The 13,932-nt window shown below is 63.2% G+C and overlaps 1 protein-coding gene across 2 annotated transcripts; it reads right to left on the bottom strand.

The window, feature by feature from the left end:
- Positions 1-467: 467 nt before the first annotated feature.
- Positions 468-9,238, bottom strand: AP1M2 (adaptor related protein complex 1 subunit mu 2). 2 transcript variants are annotated; one of them, XM_070059144.2, is made up of 11 exons: positions 9,076-9,238; positions 6,871-7,027; positions 6,637-6,704; positions 4,653-4,783; positions 4,277-4,551; positions 3,723-3,871; positions 3,553-3,624; positions 2,573-2,731; positions 2,159-2,284; positions 1,737-1,812; positions 468-1,291 (listed from the first exon to the last, which is right to left on the bottom strand). In XM_070059144.2, exons 1-11 carry the CDS (start codon positions 9,115-9,117, stop codon positions 1,269-1,271), a joined length of 1,278 nt encoding a protein of 425 aa, XP_069915245.1. In that variant the 5' UTR covers positions 9,118-9,238; the 3' UTR covers positions 468-1,268. The 2 variants fall into 2 exon arrangements, with proteins under 2 accessions (XP_069915245.1, XP_069915247.1); XM_070059146.2 differs by having other exon boundaries at positions 3,723-3,865; positions 9,076-9,233.
- Between the last annotated feature and the right edge of the window lie 4,694 nt (positions 9,239-13,932).

Here is a 13,932-nt window from a genome sequence, read left to right on the forward strand (position 1 = left end):
CAGCCAATCAGCGCGCGTCTCCGGGGAGGTTTCGCTAGCCGGAGGGGGCGGTGCCGCTCGTGATTGGCCAGAGCGCGGAGATGGGCGGGGCGCCGGTCATGGCGGGGTTTTTGGATTTCAAACCCGCCAGGCGGGCGGGAAAGCGAGCCAGAGTAACTGACCCGGGGGGAGAAAGGTCAGGAGCGGAATGGCGGGCGCGGGCTGCTCCGGGCTCTCAGCGCCTTCAGGGTGGAAGGGAGAGAAGGGCCGGGCCCTCGCCGCGCGCTCAGCGAGCGCACCGCCGAGCGACGTTTGAAATAAAACGCGGACGCGGGTGTGGCTGAGGGAGCTGGCGCCTTTCTCAGTCACCCCGCGCCGGCCCCGCGGATGGGGGGTGTCCACCACGTGGGGACCGAGGACTTGGCACCTGCCTGAGGCGCCCCCCTGAGGAGCGCGCCCGGCCGAAGAACGGCGCGAGGAGAAGCAGCTGTTTTTATTTTTTAATTTTTCAGAGTAGTCAGGGCTACGGATCCGACCAAACGGGCCCAGTGAGGGGGTCGCGGGGAAAGGCGGGCCGCCGACTTGGGTTCCAGGGACGGCCCCGTGGGAGAGGTGACCGTGCACCCAAAGAGGACGCAGGGAGCCGGGGCTGCGGAGGGGCAGGGGCCCTCAGGGGCGGGCGCAGGGGGGCTCCGACTGGGGAGGGGTCGCCCTCAGGGGAGGGGTCGCCCTCAGGGGTGGGCGCAGGTGCGCAGCGGACCCTGGGGGGCTCCGAGCCCCGGAAGGGTCGCGGTGGGCCTCCTGGCTCGCCGGCGCCCTCTGGCGGCTGTGGGGGGTTCTGCTCCCTGCGTGGAATAGTCACTCCCATTCCAAGGGTTCAGGGGTGTCCCTGGCACCACACCGCACCCCCAGTCCCCAGCCAAGAACCACACGGCTAGGTGCACTGTTTTAACGACACCCTAAAATGGAACAGCAGCTATGGAGGAGAAGGGTCCCCAGCACCCCCCCTAAGGCAGGTCATTGCAAAGGCACTTGTGGGGGGGGCTTCAGGCCTCTCCGGTTTCTTCATGTAAAATCGGGGGTGGGGTAGGGCAGTCCCAGGAGCAAGAGAGGCAGGGGGACCACCTCCCCACCCCCCACCCCCAGCCCATGCTGGGAGAGGAGGGTGCTGGGAGCTGGACACTGGTCACACACATGTGCACACGCACACACACGCTCTCCCTGCGTATCTGTAGTCAGGGCCTGGGGAGACGGCAGCCCCACACTTGAAGAGCAGCGTCCTCTCGCTCCTAGCTGGTACGGAGCTGATAATCTGCAGAGGAACGAAAAGCTGAGGATGGGGGGGGGGCAGCCCCACCCCAGCCCAGCCCACCCCAGCAGGCCCCAGCCAGCATGACCAGCCCAGCCAAGCAAGGGGCTACTATGTCAGAGTAGGAGACCCGGTTCCGGTTTACGCACACCCCCAGGAGGTGGCAGTGGCCCCAGCACGTGGGCCCCCGGCTGCCACCCACGTGGGAGACCCGGGCTCACTTCCTGGTTTCTGGCTGCAGTCTGGCCCAGCCCCGGCCACCCTGAGCGTTTGGGGAGAGAACCAGCAGATGGAAGCTCTCTCTCTGTCACTGTGCCCAGGACAGCGTGGCCAGAAATGGCCGCCCTGTTAGGCTGGGAGCTGTTAGAGCCAGAGCGAGGGCCAAGCGCGCGTCCCCACCGCGTCCCATCCCCTCGCCCCGCAGCCCTGGGGGGCCCGGCTTGCTCACCGCCGCTCTGTGTGATGTAGCGGACCCAGGGCAGGGCCTGGTACCCGCTCTTCTCAATGATCTTCATGTACCGGACCTGGTGGGGGAGGGGACAAAGTGAGGGGTCTGGGCTTGGGGGAGCGGAGCAGCCGGGGCCAGAGAAAGCAGCAATGGTGGCCCAACCTGGCAGGAAGCAAAAGGGTGCAGGCAGGGGTGGCCCCGCACAGGGGAGCAGGCAGGCTGGGGTGGCTCCCACATGGGGAAGCAGGCAGGCTGGGGTGGCCCTGGTGGGGGGGGAGCAGGCAGGCTGGGAGCAGAAGGGGAGAAGGCAGGAAGGATGGGGGGGCGGGGGGATGGGAGAACTGCAGGGACCTGAGCTAAGGACAGGGAAGTGGGGGGCAGCCCGGGGCCCAGGAGAGCCCCTCCCTGCCCACTGCCCTCACCTGGATCCCGGAGACGGTGAAGTACGGGATCTCAAACTTGACCCCGATGGGGGGCCGGCCCTCCACCTCCTCCTTCTCCACACTGGGGAGGCCGAAGTGGGCGCGCATGAGGTACTCCTTGCCCCCCTGCGGGTACACGGGGGCATCAGACACCCCAAGGGGGCCCCTCCGCACCCCACCCCACCAACATGGGAGACCCGGATGGAGCTCCTGGCTCCTGGCCTCGAGCTGGCCCAGCCCTGACCATTTGGGGAGTGAACGGGAGGGGGTGTGTGTGTGTGGAAGATTCTCTCTCGCTGCCTTTCAGGTGAACACAGTATTTGTAAAGGGGTGGGGGAGGACTCTGACCCCAGGGCGGGAGGTGAACCCACACCCCTTCGGCAGCCTCAGTGTCCCCGCCCGCCCCGGGCTCACCGGGAAGGACTTGATGCTCCAGATGACCACGTTCTTCTCGGGCACGTACTTGGCGCTGCCCACGCTCGTCTTGAAGCGGGGGGAGTCGGCGTCGCTGGGCACAGGCACCGAAATCTCCACGCCGTTGGCCACCGACTGCTTCTTGAACTGGCCCTTGGCCTGCCCGGCGAGAGACGTGGGGCGTGAACAGACCCCTCGCGGGGCGGGCGTGGGGCACGGTGCTCAGGGTCCTGCTTGGGGTGCCCACGCCCCGTATCATGGCGGAGCCTGGGTTCCAGCTCCCTCCTGATGCCTGCCCTGTGAGGTGATGGTCCAAGCGCTTGGGCCCCTGCCACCCACGTGCAGGACCCGGATGGCGCTCCAGGCTCCTAGTATTGGTCTGGCCCAGCTCTGGCTGTTACAAGCATTTTGGGAGTGAACCAGTGGCTGGAAGACCCCTCTCTCTGTCTCTGTCTTTCAAATAAATGTTTAAAAATAGTTTTTAAGACTTTGTGGGCGGGCTGGCGCCGCGGCTCACTAGGCTAATCCTCCGCCTTGCGGCGCCGGCACACTGGGTTCTAGTCCTGGTCGGGGCGCTGGATTCTGTCCCGGTTGCCCCTCTTCCAGGCCAGCTCTCTGCTGTGGCCAGGGAGTGCAGTGGAGGATGGCCCAGGTGCTTGGGCCCTGCACCCCATGAGAGACCAGGAGAAGCACCTGGCTCCTGCCATCGGATCAGCGCGGGGCACCGGCCGCAGCACGCCCGCCGTGGCGGCCATTGGAGGGTGAACCAACAGCAAAGGAAGACCTTTCTCTCTGTCTCTCTCTCTCACTGTCCACTCTGCCTGTCCAAAAAAAAAAAGACTTTGTGGGCATCTGGGGAGTGAACCAATGGGTGGGAAACCTCTCTGTGAAATGCATGAGCTAAGGGCTCAAAAGAGGCAGAGACTGGGGCAGGCAGAGGGACGCCATGGACACAGCGGGAGCGAGGGGGAGGGGCCCACCTTCACCATGATCTCCACCCGGCTGTGGGAAAACTTCTCGATGACGGACTCAATCCAGATGAGAGGCTTGACCTGCAGACCGCGGCGGCAGCGAGGCTGTTGGTTTGGCAGGCGCGGAGCCTGGGCCCCTGGCCCCCCGGCCCCCGGCCCCCGTCCTCCTGCGGCCTCACCTGGGTGTTGAGCCGGTAGGACATGAGCTCGAAGTCGCCGTCAGGCGGGATGAAGGAGATGGTGCGGTCATTGTCGAAGCGCGAGAGCCGCACACACTGGTGGAACTTCACGTCCTCCAGCTCCACCGACTTGCTCTTGCTGCCTGAGACTCAGAGGGAAGCATGCACAGTGACCCTGGGGGCCCGCCCGCCCCCGCTCAAGCCCCCCTCCCACAAAGGACCAGACGGGGATCCAGAGCTAGCAGGGAGACAGGTCTCCCATTTGCTGGTTCACTCTCTAAATGCCTGCAACAGCCAGGGCTGGGCCAGGTCAAAGCCAGGAGCCAGGAACTCTGATAAGGGATGCGATGTCGCAAGCGGCGTCTGTCACCGCTGCAGAGGGCAAAGATGTATCTTCAGTTCCCTGCGCTGTTCTGTTGTGCGAAGATTTGGGTACCACTAAGCAGCAGCCGCAGTCCTGGCTCCGGCCGGCAGGGGGCGCGCGAGTGCTGCCTTGCCATCGCGCCGCAGGTGGGCACGGACCCCGGTCCCCGGGGGTCCCCGCGGGTGCTTACGGCCAGTGAGCTCGAAGAGCACGCGGTCGTTGAGGCCGAGCCGCAGCTCCGGCATGCCCGACAGGAACACCTTGAGCTTGATGGTGCCCACGATCTCGCTGAGCAGCACGCTGCCGTTGGCGTTGACCAGCAGGTTGACCGACTCCACGACGTCGATGAAGACTTCGTTCTTCTTGTACTTGATGCCCTCGGAGCGCCAGGACACGGCGTTCGTGACGGTGGGCGGCACCCGCGACTTGCCCGTCTCCAGCTTGTTGCCCTGCTGCGTGATGTACCTGGGCGGAAGGGCGCGGGTGGGGTGCGGGGCGTGGACACGGCACCCGCCCGCGGGCCGCCCTGGCCCCTGGCCCTGGTCCCCGTGCCCCCACCCACTCACTCCTGCAGGATCTTGCTGTCCGTGGTCTGGGGGAAGCCGAAGTCCATGAGCTCATCCAGCAGCTCATAGACGATGACGAAGTTGTCCCGGATGCTCTCCTCCTCCAGCTCCTTGAAGTACTCGCAGAACACCTGCGGGAGGGGGCTCCTCACAGCCAGCCAGCCAGCCAGCCGCCATTGGGCACCTGCTGGATGCCTGCGCTGGCCATGGTGACAGGGAAACGTTCCCTGGCGGAAGTGGACGGGTCACTAGCGGACCCATGGTCACCATGGCGACCTAAGCAGCCCCCGGGGGGCACAGAGGTCTGGAAAAGTTCAGGAAGGGAGAATGGTTCAGGCTCACCCTCAGAATTTTTTTTTTTTTTTTTTTTGGACAGGCAGAGTGGACAGCGAGAGAGGGACAGAGAGAAAGGTCTTCCTTTGCCGTTGGTTCACCCCCCAATGGCCGACGCGGCTGGCGCGCTGTGGCTGGCGCACCGCGCTGATCCGATGGCAGGAGCCAGGAGCCAGGTGCTTCTCCTGGTCTCCCATGCGGGTGCAGGGCCCAAGCACCTGGGCCATCCTCCACTGCACTCCCGGGCCACAGCAGAGAGCTGGCCTGGAAGAGGGGCAACCGGGACAGAATCCGGCGCCCCGACCGGGACTAGAACCCGGTGTGCTGGCGCCGCAAGGCGGAGGATTAGCCTAGTGAGCCGCGGCGCCGGCCTCACCCTCAGAATTTGTACCCATCAATCACTCATTGATTACTATTAATTATTATCTGGGGGCCATGGATAACGTGTGTACCTAGTGAAGCTTAGAGACCCAGGTCAGACTCGTAAAATGCACAGGGCGAGGGACGGGGGGGGGTGGGGTGTGCTGGCCGCGTCCTATACAGGTACCCCTGGAGCCGGGCTGTTCCACTTCCTATCTAGCTCCCTGCCTATGCACCTGGGAAAGCAGCGGACGATGGCCCGAGCGCTTGGGCCCTGGGTGGAATTTTGGGCTCCTGGCTCTGGCCTGGCCCTGCCCTGGCTGCTGCAGCCATTTGGGGGAGGGAACCAGCAATGGAAGATCGATCTCGATCGATCTCGATCGATCACTCTGCCTTTCAAATAAATAGCACCTCACACACATGCACACACGGAGATGGAAAAGGGACTGTGCTTTACAGAAACACCCAAGTTCATGGCTGTGCAGAATCCTACCCACGAGCCCTTGCGGGCCTGGGGCCCACTGGTTAAGAGCCCCCAGTGGGAGGGGGCATTTGGCACAGCAGGTAAGACCCCTCTTATCCCAGCAACTCTGCCCCAACTCCAGCTCCCTGCGAATGCACAGCCTGGGAGGTGGCTAACTCAGGGCCTTGGGCTCTTGCCACCCACGTGGGCGACCCAGGTGGCATTTCAATTTCCTGGCTTTGTCCTGGCCCAGCCAGGGAGGGAGGGGGAGGGGGGAGATAGAGAGAGACAGTGCCCCTTGTTGCTGGCTCACTCCCCAAACGCCCACAACAGCGGCAGCTCCTTCCAGGTCTCCCACATGGGTGGTGAGGCCCTAAGTTTGTGAGCTGCCACCCTGCCTCCCAGGGTGTGCACCAGCACAGGGCTGGACTGGAAGCAGAGTGGGGACTCAAACCCCAGCACTCTGATGTGTGGGTGCCCCGGCGGCATCTCAACAGCTGTGCCAAGAGCCCACCCCCCTCTGCGGGGTGTTAGACTTGTCATAACCCCCCCCCCCAGCTTAGGGGCACAGAGAGGAGCAGTGACTCTCCCAAGGTCACACAGCCAGGAAGTAGGGAAGCTGGCACCAGACCCCAAGCTCTCTGGCTCAGCAGCCCACACCCACAGGGGCCTCCCTGGTGCCTGCTCCCACAAGCAAATGAGACACAGCTGGGCTGGGGTTTTGTTACCCCAGCCTATGGAAGCCTTCCTGAGAGAGATGGCCCCTGAAAGGGGCGGGCAAAATAGATGACGGACAGGGCGGCCAGCCTATGAGACACCAGTACCTACCTCCACTGTCTTATAAAGGAAGGAGTATACCAGGGAAGCGTTGGCGTTCTTCAACGTGGTGGCCACCACTGGGGGCAGCAAGGGTCAAGGAAAAGGTACCCTTTGAGGGCGGGAATGGACCTCACCTCCCCCACGCACCTGACCCATGCTGTGCAACTTCCACCCTCTGCTCACCCTCTCTGGGCCGGAGCAGCCAGCACCTGGGCTCCAGGGACCCCCGCCTGGGTGGGATACAGTAGAGGTTGCTGTGTTTGATCCACAGGAAGTGGACCCGGCCGTGGCTCAGCAGCGGGGCCAGGGACCCCTCCTCCTCCTGCTGCATGAGCAGGGGCATGAAGTGGTCGATCTCGCTCATGGCCACGTCGCCCTTGTAGTTGCGGCTGATCAGGGGCTGCGGGCGGGCAGAGGGGACCGGTCACGGCCAGCGGTGGGGCCTGTCTCAGCTTCTGCCGCCTTCTCGGCGTCACGGGTGCGTGGTAACAGCTGCTCAGGTGGCTGGAGACCCCCCCCCCCCCAGCCCAGCCCCAGCCCAGCCCTCACTCCACCAGCGACCGGCTGCTGGCCGACGCATTCCACTCCCGCCACCATCCTGCAAGACAGGTGTCAGCATCTCCATTTTGTAGATGGGGAAGTTGAGGCCAGAGCCCCAGATCCAAAGGACGTGAGGCAAGGGAGCTGCGACCGGTGCACCTGGGTGCAGAATCCCTGCCTGGGGTCCCGGGGCTTCCTACACCAAAGCAGGGAGTTTGGGACTATTTAAGGGGGAAAAAAAAAAGAGGAAAGAAAAGCTATACCTATGTGTTTCTTTGAGCCATTACAGCTCTGCCTGGGAGGGAGCAAACAGTAATCATAGTACCAGGGGCCTTCAGAGAGTCCACGGGAGATGTGTATTATGAAAAAAGCGATGCATGGATTTTTTTTTTTTTTTTAAGTGCACCAAAACCAAACTCGTCTTGGAATGCGGTTTTCCAGTAACTGTCTGGCGCGCGCTCCCGGAGGGGACGATGGTACTCGGCTCTGGTTGAACTGAGCCTGCGGCTGGCTTTGGGCTACTGGGCCAAGCGGCTGCCACGCGCCCATTTGTGCAATTCTCCTGGGCTGCAGGTTTCTTATCCCCACGTTTCCACACAAGGAAACTGAGGTTCGGAGAAGCCAGGGCCTGGGCTAACCCGTGACGGAGGTGGGATGCGGCCCCCGACCCCTAGGGGCTGCAGGGCCAGGGAGGGGGGTGCAAGGACCCCGTCGTAGAGGTGGGATGCAGCAACCCCCGACCCCTAGGGGATGCAGGGCCAGGGAGGGGGGTGCGAGGACCCCGTGGCAGAGGTGGGATGCGACCCCCGACCCCCAGGGGCTGCAGGGCCGGGTGGAGGGGGCGCGAGGACCCCGTGGTGGAGGTGGGATGGGACCCTGACCCCTAGGGACTGCAGGGCCAGGTGGAGGGGGGCACGAGGACCCTGCCGCAGAGGTGGGATGCGGCGACCCCCGACCCCTAGGGGCTACAGGGCCAGGGAGGGGGGCGAGAGGGCCCTGTGCCGGAGGTGGGATGTGACCCCCGACCCCTAGGGACTGCAGGGCTGGGGGGGGGGGGCGCGAGGACCCTGTGGCGGAGATGGGATGTGACCCCCGACCCCTAGGGACTGCAGGGTGTGGGGGGCGGGGGGGGCAGGAGGACCCCGTGGCAGAGGTGGGATGCGGCCCCCGACCCCTAGGGGCTGCAGGGCCAGGGAGGGGGCGCGAGGACCCCCTCGCAGAGGTGGGATGAGGCCCCCCGACCCCTAGGGGCTGCAGGGCTGGGGGGGACGGGAGGAACCTGTGCCGGAGGTGGGATGCGACCCCCAACCCCCAGGAACTGCAGGGTGGGGGGGCAGGAGGACCCTGTGGCGGAGGTGGGATGGGACCCCGACCCTTAGGGACTGCAGGGCCAGGTGGAGGGGGCGCGAGGACCCCCTCGCAGAGGTGGGATGGGACCCCGACCCCTAGGGGCTACAGGGCCAGGGAGGGGGGCAAGAGGGCCCTGTGCTGGAGGTGGGATGTGACCCCCGACCCCTAGGGACTGCAGGGCGTGGGGGGGGGGCAGGAGGACCCCGTGGCGGAGGTGGGATGGGACCCCGACCCTTAGGGACTGCAGTGCCAGGGAGGGGGGGCGCGAGGACCCCGTCGCAGAGGTGGGATGTGGTGACCCCCGACCCCCAGGGGCTGCAGGGCCAGGGAGGGGGGCGCGAGGACCCCGTGGCGGAGGTGGGATGCAGCCCCGACCCCCAGGGGCTGCGGGGCCGGGTGGAGGGGGCGCGAGGACCCCATGGCGGAGGTGGGATGCGGCCCCCGACCCCTGGGCGCTGCAGGGCCGGAGAGGGGGCCGGAGGAGTTCCCACGCCGCGCTCCGCGCTCCGCGCTCCGCGGCCGCCCCTGCCCGTCGCCCGCCCGAGCGCCCGGCCTCACCTTGCCCTTCACGTCGAGAATGAACACGGCCGAGGCGGACATGGTGGCGGGCGGGCGGGCGGCCGAGCCAGCAGGCGGGGAGCGAGCGCCGGGAGGCGACGGCGGCGCGGCTTCCTCCTTCCTGCGGAAGCGCCCGCGCCCAGGTGAGCGCCCAGGTGAGCGCGCCTTAAAGGGGAGGCCCCCAGGTGAGCGGCGCGGTCGGCCGACGCAAAAGGCGGCGACGGCGGGGAGGGGCCGCGGGCGGGGCTGCTTCGCCAGGAACAGCCGCCCTGGGTCGCTTTACCCCGATGCAGGCGGGCGGGGGTCCTATAGGGCCGGACCCCGCCCCATATCCACCTGTGCAGCCCGCCAGTCGTTCACCCATCCATTCAGGCGCCGTGCGTCCCACGCCAGCCCAGGGTCCTGGTGATGTTTGTGGCCCAGGTGCCCTGTGTGGTCGTCACGTTTCTCCAATTCCCTCGTCCAGACGGCAAATGTTATCCCTGCGTGTTTTCCACTCAGTGCCAGAACCTGGCCGCGCTCGCCAAAGGGCAAACGTCAAATGTAGATGCTTTAGGGTGTTTGGCTACTAATGTTGCTCTTTCCTAAAAAGACGTGTTTATTTATTTACTTACTTGAAAGAGAAAGTGACACAGAGGGAGAGAGATCTTCCATCCACTGACTCGCTCTCCAAATGGTCACCACGGTCAGCGCTGGCCCAGGCCAACACCAGGAGCCAGGAACTCCACCCGGGTGTCCCAGCCGGGTGTCAGGGGCCCAGGTGCGTGGGCCACTGGCGGGGAGCCAGTCTGGAAGCCGCAGAGCAGCTGAGACCCGAGCTGGCACTCCGATCCGGGGTGCCGATGTTACAGGAGGCAGCTCCACACCCAGCACCACCACACTGCCCAGCCAGGTTACCCGGATTTGTTATTGACAAAAATAGGTATTGCTAGATATTGACAAAGTCTGGGGCCGGCGCTATGGCCCAGTGGGTTAAGCCACCTCCCGGAGATCGGAAGAAGCTCCTGGCTCCTGGCTTTGGATCGGCCCAGCTCCGGCCATTGCAGCCATTTGGGGAGTGAAGCAGTGGATGGAAGACCTCTCTCTCTCTCTCTCTCTCTCTCTCTCTCTCCCTTTCAAATAAATAAGTAGATCTTTAAGAGACCCATGCACGTCCTTTATGACGATGACTGTATTATACAATAGGATTCATTATTGAGCAACTGCTGTTTGCTAAACTGGCCACACGGCGGCTGTTTTGTTAGGGACTTGGTGAATTACTCGGTGCTGTGTGTGGCGGGGCAGAGAAAGCCGGCACCCTTGCTCCAGGGGAGATGAGAGGTGCAACGGAAAACCAAAAGCGAACACCGAGGACTCTGATCTTGCACATCCCAGGCGCCCTGGGAGGGTCACAGGGGCCCCGTACACCAGCGATCACGAGTCAATCTGAGTTGTCATTAATTGATGTGTTCAAGAGGTGCAGACGGAGAGAGAGGGGCTGGCATTGCGGTGCAGTGGTTTGAGCCACCCACTGTGACGCCAGCTTCCTGGATGAGCTCCAGTTCAAGTCCCCGGCTGCTCCACTTCCAACCCAGCTCCCTGCTAATGCCCTTGGGAAGGCAGCGGAAGATGGCCCAAGCGCTTGGGTTCCTGCCGCCCATGTGGGAGACCCGGATGGAGCTCTTGGCTCCTGGCTTCAGGTAGGCGCAGCGCCGGCCGTAGCAGCCATTTGGGGGGTGAACCAATGGAAGGAAGACCTTTCTCTCTGTCTCTCTCTCACTGTCTAACTATGCCTATCAAAAAAAAAAAAAAAGAGAGAGAGAGAGAGAGAGAGCGCACACTCCCATCCACAGGTCCTCTCCCCACAGGCCCTCATGCACCAGAACTAGACTGGGGCAGAGTTAGAAGCTAAGAACTCACTCCAGGTCTCCCATGTGGACAGCAGGGGCTCAGGTACTTGAGCCGCTGTCACCTGCTGCCTCCTGGGGTGCGCATGTGCTGGGAGCTGGGGTCAGGGGCGGGAGATGGGACTGAAACGCAGGCCCTCCGGTGCAGGACGCAGGCATCTTCGAGTCCTTACTGCACCGTACATTGGCTGCGAGGCATGGGCTGGTGACTGGACTTCCTGTGCCTCAGTCTCTCTTTCTGTTTAATGGGTACAACCGCCATGTGCTCCCTGCTCAGACTGCCTGGCACAGGGCCTCGGCTCCAGGCACGCTCTGGTACTCCAGCCACCATGACACCAATGGCTTAGCCCCACGGCTTCCTGTGGTTTCAACTGAAGGGCCGTTTGGGGAGGGGGCAAATCTCAGCTTGGCCCAAACTCCCCTGGCTCCACTGATGGAGGAGGAGGGCCTGCAGGCCCCCAGGGGTGACCCTCTGCTGCCCAGCCACATCTCCCTGTCCCCAAACTCAGCCCCAGACCTTTATCAGCTGGGGGGGGGGGCGCTGACAGAGTCAGGTGAGAGGCAGCCAATTGAATTCCTCACTCCTGCGCGGGTGTTGGGACAGCATGAAGATGCGGCCTGCGACCCCCTGCATCCCACAGCAGCGGGCCTGGGTGGCAATCCCGGCTCAGCTTCCGGCTGATGCGCCTGGGAAACCAGCAGGTGATGGCTTGAGTCTCTGGGCCCCTGCCACCCACGTGGGAGACCCGGATGGAGCTCCTGGCTCCTGGCTTCAGCTTGGCCCAGCCCTGGCTGTTGTGGCCATTTGGGGGAGAGAACCAGCAGAGGGAGGATCTCTCTGTCTGTCTCTGACTCTCCGCCTTTCAAATAAATAATTAAAAAAAAAAAGTGCCCCAAGGCAATGCGGGTGGGGACAGGCCCTCACCTCCTAGGCCCCCAACCTTTTTTTTTTTTTTTTTTTTTTGTCAGGCAGAGTGGACAGTGAGAGAGAGAGACAGAGAGAAAGGTCTTCCTTTGCCGTTGGTTCACCCTCCAATGGCCTCCACGGCCGGCACACTGCGCTGATCCGATGGCAGGAGCCAGGTGCTTCTCCTGGTCTCCCATGGGGTGCAGGGCCCAGGCACTTGGGCCATCCTCCACTGCACTCCCTGGCCACAGCAGAGAGCTGGCCTGGAAGAGGGGCAACTGGGACAGAATCCAGCACCCCGACCGGGACTAGAACCCGGTGTGCCGGCGCCGCAAGGTGGAGGATTAGCCTAGTGAGCCACGGCGCCGGCTGCCCCCAACCTTTAAAAGACCCAGTTCTTGGGGCCCTGAGATGTTCGCAGGCAGGAAACAGAACTGAATGCCTGGGCCCAGCACCCTGGAATCTGAAACTCAAGGCCTTTTTGGCTGAAAAATGCATGAACCCAGAAGTTTCACCGGCGTCAGAGAACAGAGCTGCTCTGTGTGCCCAGCCGGCCCCGCCCCAGCTGCCACCTCCCCCGACCGGCAGAGGCCATGGCCTTGGCCCACTTCTCCCCGGCGCCTGCAGCCTCCCCCGGGAACTGGGCGCTGTCCTCTCTCACTCATATCGCCCATGGCTCCCGAGCGCCCTCAAGCGGCCACACCAGGCTCTGTCCGGCTCCTGCCCCAGACGCCTTGAACTCCGGCTTCCGGATTTCAGTGCCTGGCCCTCTGGCTGGCTCCTCTGACCCCTCCGAGCGGAAACCGCGCCCTGCCTCTTCCCCCTCCACCCAGACTCCTCTTGGGGCAGCCTACCTCCCGTTTTTCCCAGCACCCGACGCTCCCCATCACGGCTGGCTGCAACGCTCTTCCCAAAAATCCATTACAAAACATTTGTGCACTTCTTTATTCGAAAGGCAGAGAGAGGGAGACAGAGAGAGAAAGAGATCTTCCATCTGCTGGTTCGCTCCCCAAATGGCCTCAACAGCCAGGGCTGGGATGGGCCAAAGCCAGGAGCCAGGAGCTCTCTCAACGTCTCCCACATGGGTGCCTGGGGCCCCGTCATCCACTGCTCTCCCAGGAGTGTTAGCAGGGAGCTGGATCGGAAGTAAAGCAGCTGGGACTGGACCGGCGCTCCCTCGTGGGATGCGGATGTCGCTAGCAGTGGCTTACCCTGTAGCACCACAACACCCCCCACCCCCATTACAGTTTTTCTTTTGTGGTAATATGCATGCAGCATGAAATTTCCTGCTTTGCCCATTCTTAAGTAGCATCAAGCACATCCAAGCTGTTGTGCAACCGTCACTGCCACCCATCCGGGACTCTGTCTTCATGAAACATCCCCCAACCCAAGACCTTGGCACACCCTCCCCCCAGCGCTACTTCCTGTCTCCTTCAAACTGGGCTTCTTTTAGCACAGCCCTGTCTTCCCAGGCCTTTGGGGAATGAGCCAGCGGCAGGGAGCACTCTGCCTCTTTGCCGCTAAGAGACGAAACCGCGGAGTATGATTGTTTTGAATCAACAACACCACCTGGCAGCCTGGCTGGGCTCCGCCAGAGGGGATATAAGGCTGTGAGGTAGGGAGTGGGGGCGGGGGCTGACGTCTGACTTCAAGGGTTCAGATCCTTGTACCGTGTGACTGCAGGTGAATTGCGCAAGGTCTCTGTGTCACCTTCTCCCCCAGAAAGTGGTTGTAAAGATTTATGGTAAAGGGCCCAGCATGGCGCCTGACCCTGAGTAAGCGCTCCGTACACATCCCTTCCTGTCTGAACCTGCTGGGCCGGCTCCTGTCCTCTTAAACAGTGTTGAAATTTTCCGTTATTGAGTGTGATGGATATTAACATTAAGCTTTTTTTAAAAAATTATTTAAGTGCCAACGCTGTGGCTCACCCGGTTAAAAAGTTGTGGCCTGGCCGGCGTTGTGGCCTGGCCGGCGCCGCGGCTGGCTCAATAGGCTAATCCTCCGCCTGCGACACTGGCACCCTGGGTACTAGTCCGCAGCAGCCATTGGGGGGTGAACCAACGG

Source organism: Oryctolagus cuniculus, chromosome 16, assembly GCF_051225735.1.
Source record: "Oryctolagus cuniculus isolate XC-2025 breed Fujian yellow rabbit chromosome 16, ASM5122573v1, whole genome shotgun sequence".
Taxonomy (NCBI): Eukaryota; Metazoa; Chordata; class Mammalia; order Lagomorpha; family Leporidae; genus Oryctolagus; species Oryctolagus cuniculus.